General features: G+C 42.2%; 1 protein-coding gene across 1 annotated transcript in view; it reads left to right on the forward strand.

Annotated features, from left to right (window-relative positions):
* The window catches only part of fsip1 (fibrous sheath interacting protein 1), a 37,658-nt gene extending 34,615 nt beyond the window's left edge, over window positions 1-3,043 (forward strand). Inside the window, exon 9 of the mRNA XM_017038396.2 lies at window positions 2,907-3,043. Coding sequence (XP_016893885.1) covers window positions 2,907-3,023 — 117 coding nt within the window. The 3' untranslated portion in view covers window positions 3,024-3,043. The remainder of the gene's footprint in view (window positions 1-2,906) is intronic.
* Window positions 3,044-4,851: the final 1,808 nt, after the last annotated feature.

The raw sequence follows: 4,851 nt of genomic DNA on the forward strand, positions 1-4,851 counted from the left end.
GCTGGGAGAGGGGGGGGGGGGGGGAGGGGGTTTACGGGGTCATTCAAAAACCTTAACTGGGAATAAATACGCAAATAAACATTGTTTTTAGAAAAGCCTATGGAAGTGATAATCAACCAGTGGCCCGTGGGATTTGGCCCACAACTGGATTCCCAAACTGTAAGGATCAAAGATAAAATATCTGGTGTTATTTCGTTGCATTTGAGTTGATGTCTGTCCGGAAGAATTCTTTCCCTCCAACAGATATAGTTGGTGACCTGTGATCTGTGGCTTTAAAAGTGGTGAAATGGAACAAGTCGTCTTGTTGGGTAGTTTTTTTTTGGAGGTCTTGTCTTGAGTATCTGATCCGATCTTCTACACCAATCCCATCGACGTATGGTTGTTACCACCGTGTTCTGCAAGCAGAAGTTGAAGTGGATCTTCTTCAGAGTCTTTGAAGGTCCGTCCGTCGTGTTCCTCTGTCGCTGCCAAGTGCTCGTTCAAGTACCTTCGTCTGCCGGTTCTGTTTGCAGGCAACTCACACCCTTTTGATTTCGATTGGACCTCATCCATACAAGCACCATATACAGATAGCTTGATTACTTGTCTCTGCGACTTTTTTGATTTTTTGTTATAATTCTGGAGGATCGACTAACGAACGTGACATTCAAGTTCAACTTTGTGGCTTTGATTATCGAGTTGAGGGGTCTGGAAGAAAAACCGGACCAGTCCATAGTTTATTTTCATCACTGTGGTGCTTAATCTAAACTTAAACTGTAATTACATAAGCGCTAAAATTTTGGGATCAAAAAACTACAAATTCGTTGATTTTTGAGCTAGCGGTTTTCCCTATACCATATTTCTAAAAACATGGTAGATAGGTACGTTTATACCGTGGCGTCAAACCAGAGTCCAAACTGAGACAGAATTTCTTCATCGACTATGTCATGAGGGGAGTTGACATTTTTTCCCCTGGAACTAGCCCCTGCTGACCAGCAGTGGTATTGGCCATGGTACCTCATGGAAATCCTCAGCATATTTTGTCTTGGAAAGTGAATGTGTTTTTAACATCTTTTGAACCTAATGCCTAATAAAACTGAAGACATAATTTCTGATGCCAACCATTCCAATTGGTTCCAAGTAGTAACTGTAACAGTACCAGGAATTGTGGGAAATTGTCTCACACAACAAGACAGTGAAGACTGAAGTTATTACTGATGGACTCCTCCAGGTTTAAGGTGCTAAGGCCTGGCTAACAACACACATTGTTGACCTATTACTAATGTCGTGGAAGATAATAATTTGATATCATTGGCACCGGTTGACCCTGGACATGCAGCTGGCTAAAACAATAAACTACGAGACCCTCAGATCTAGAGATGACCACCATCTCCAAGCACTCGTACTCAGGTGGGTTAGTCGCTCCTCACCTTCATCTAACTGGACTCTAAAGATTTTGAACAACTTCAAATCAAAGCAGCGTCTAAATTATAAATCACTGCTGTTACTAGGCAATGACGTTCACTGAAACGTCCCCATCTTCCTAACCCAGTTTAAGAAGGTTGGCTTTTCTCGTTGAACTCACATGCCGTCCCAGAAGGCTGTCTGCGAGTAAGAAAAACAACAGCAATGTCCAACTGGAAATCTTTTTTTCCCAGACAGCTTCCAATGAGACACAGGGAACAAATGCAGTTCATTATTACAAACTGCCACTGTTATCACGGGGCATGCATAAATTTGACATGTGGATTTGTCCAGACTTAGATTTAAGAGCTGTAAAGTATGCTTGTGACGGGGGGAAAAAATTCAGGGAGGACGTTAAGAAGATAACAGCAGTTCAGATGAAACCTGTGATCTTTCAACACTTATAGTTTCAGGATTTAAAGCCCAGACATCAGAGATGCGGGACCGCCAAGGTTAGAAAAATAAGAACAACTGTAAGCCAGGTTGGGAGTTTGAAATGCAGTCTGACAACATGGGACGCTCCGACAACATTTTAAATCGTTTTTTACATCAGTCTTTGTGTGACTGAGTAAAAAACCCTGATATTGAACTGGATGCTTTACAACTGCATCGCGGTCGCATTGTAGCTGCCCTTTTGTCTTTAGTCCACCGGGCGTGTCAGTGCAGCGACAAAGAGCCTTGCGAGCCATCTGAAATTTTACGAGATCTGCGATAATTTCGAAAGCACGCGACCCTGCGGGATCCTTCAATGGACTGTATTAAGGAAACAACAAGAGGAACTGGATTGCTGATATGGCCCCCTTTTGGTGAAAATGAGTTTGACACCCCGATCTATGCCGATTTCGCACTGGCACTTGGTACAGTATTTGCTGTGCAGTGAAACTAGTTTTTTAAATGAACTCATTTAGACGCAAAAGCCATAAAAACTACTTATGCCGATTTCGCACTGGCACAGTATTTTCTGTGCGGTGAAACTAGTTTTCAAATTAACCAGCAAATACTAATAGTTTCAAATTAACTAATTTAGACGCAAAAGCCATAAAAACTACTGCGTTACTGATCACACGACGTGTATGTGTCAGTTAAGCAATCTTGCAAAGTTAGCACGCACTCGATCCTCTTCTAAATGTAAACAAAATAGGCATCAGGTGCTCAATCCTGAGTGTAAACAAAAGTCTATTCGCTGCACTTGAACTCCTACAGTTTAATGAAGGATCGATCATCATGAAATGCTTGGTGGTAGGTATAATTTATGGTCAATATTCGCTCTGAAGCAACACGTTTTTATAAGGCAATCAAACACTTTTTAATTTCCCATGGGCCATGTAAACTGATCTGGTGGGTGGCATTTGGCCCACGGGCCTTGAGTTTGACTCTAAATTGACCGTACGTGCCATGTTCAGTTGTAGCGTTTAAGGTAATTGAAAAAAAAACAACAACTTTTTGTTTGTGTCTCTTCACAGAACGATTGCCCAGACCTTACGGAGAGGCAGTTAATCAGTCTGCTGGAGGAGTGTGTGCTGACTGAGAGCTGCTGCCATGACCACGATCCAAATGATTTCATGCAAGAAGACGTTTGAAAAAAAAAAAAAAAAAAAAAGAGACATGGAACCTTCCTTTATCTGAAGACTTTAGCTAAAATAATTTTGACCAAACTGCGGATTTTACAACACAATCAAGAGCTAATATTTACGTCATACAATCTTTTCTAATAATTAAAAATTATGACCTTTTTCACAACTCAATGGAAACGTCGTGACGCTGCCTGATGCTACATGTCGCTAACGTTGTTTTCATGCTGTGAGTAATTCTGATTGTTTTTATATGTGTCGACCTCTCAGCGCGGTAATTAGAAACCTCGCGCCAACTGCCGTAATAAAAAACACGTTTTAGATGAGAAGAGAAAACTGCTGTCGTTAAGAGTAACAACCGATGGTAACGACCGCAGAATGTTCTTCTACACACGTAAAAATTAGCGACAGCGTTGTGTCTGCTAATGATCAGGAATTTAAGAAAAGCCCTGGGCTGTAAAATATAGTCTGGAGTCTTACGTGCGGTCAGGCTTCCAGTGTAGCTGTTAACGAAGGTGGAGGAGTGATGTACGCTCTGCAGGAGTCCCAGTCAGATCCCGTTCTCTCTCCAAACATTCCTGCCATTCCTGCCTTTATAGGTGATCTGCTCCGGAGTAAGTCAGATTAGAAGGATCTTCTCAGAGTGGAGCCTGTTTGACCTACTTAGAGCTTGATTTTCATTTGAAGACCTCTTCCCATTGACAGAAGATTACTATCTGTAGGAATTATGTCCTTTGGATTGTTTGAGAGATTTTCCAAGGCTGTTGACTCTGTTTCTCTTCGCTCCTGCTTGCCCGGTGTGGGTTAACGGTGGAGCACCTGGCTGACCCCGACCCAGGAGTTCTGCCTTTCCTCTCCGCTGGCACTGGACACCTACAGGCCCATTCCACTCACTCTTCACCTCAGATACAGATTTTGACAACAGGAATGATCTCACATTCCACTGGACTGAGACCACTGCAGCCAGGTGAGGCCTCCAAGGTCAAACGCAGAAGAGAGGCTGGCGCCTCGTCACCGTTTGACTGAACACATGCATCCACGTTATTGGCTAATTACTCTCAGTAGTCTGAAAAGGTGGAGAAGCATGACTGTGACAGTGAAATGTCTCTCCAGCAGCAGTTAGCGTTGTCAATGCAGCAGAAAGTAACTAACCGCTAACAGTTCTCGGCTAGGAACCTGACAACCCTGTCTTCAATTATTTACCACAAAGTCCAACAAAGTAAAGCGGGTGCTTAGACCACAGTTGATAACAGTATGCTAGGCCGGTTTATATTTAGCTTAGTAGGGTATCAACGTGCTATGCCGTAAACCGTGCTGGTCTTTTCCCCTGCAGGGCTAGACAGAAAGCTAGCGGCTAGTCCTCCAAAATCCTGACTTACTTGACTTTTAATGCAGTCGTCCTGCTCTTTAAAACAGAAAATAATTAAAGAAATTGAAACAGAAATTGTTTGGTTTAACAAACACACACTCAGTTGCTGTAAATCAGTCAAGACACGTCAACGTCTATGGTAAGCTAACAAAGTACTGACAAGTACATGTTCCAACTTTAGTACTTACAGATAAACGTCTCCAAGACCAAAGTGTCTAAACTTCAGCTTCAAGACCAGGGTGCTAATGCTAACACAGATCCTCAAAGCTAAACAGAGCACCCACTCTAAGTCATTTTTGTGAACCAAAAATATTCACTGAACTAAACATTTTTAACTTTTTAAACTATTAAAGGTGGCACGTGTACACCTCCAACATATTGTACTCCATCTTAGGTAGGTAAGGCCCTTTCAGAAAACATAAACCACATGTTTAAGAAAGTTAGTGATTTCAAACTTAGTGAATCAAA

This window comes from Cynoglossus semilaevis, chromosome 1 (genome assembly GCF_000523025.1).
Source record: "Cynoglossus semilaevis isolate Cse_v1.0 chromosome 1, Cse_v1.0, whole genome shotgun sequence".
Taxonomy (NCBI): Eukaryota; Metazoa; Chordata; class Actinopteri; order Pleuronectiformes; family Cynoglossidae; genus Cynoglossus; species Cynoglossus semilaevis.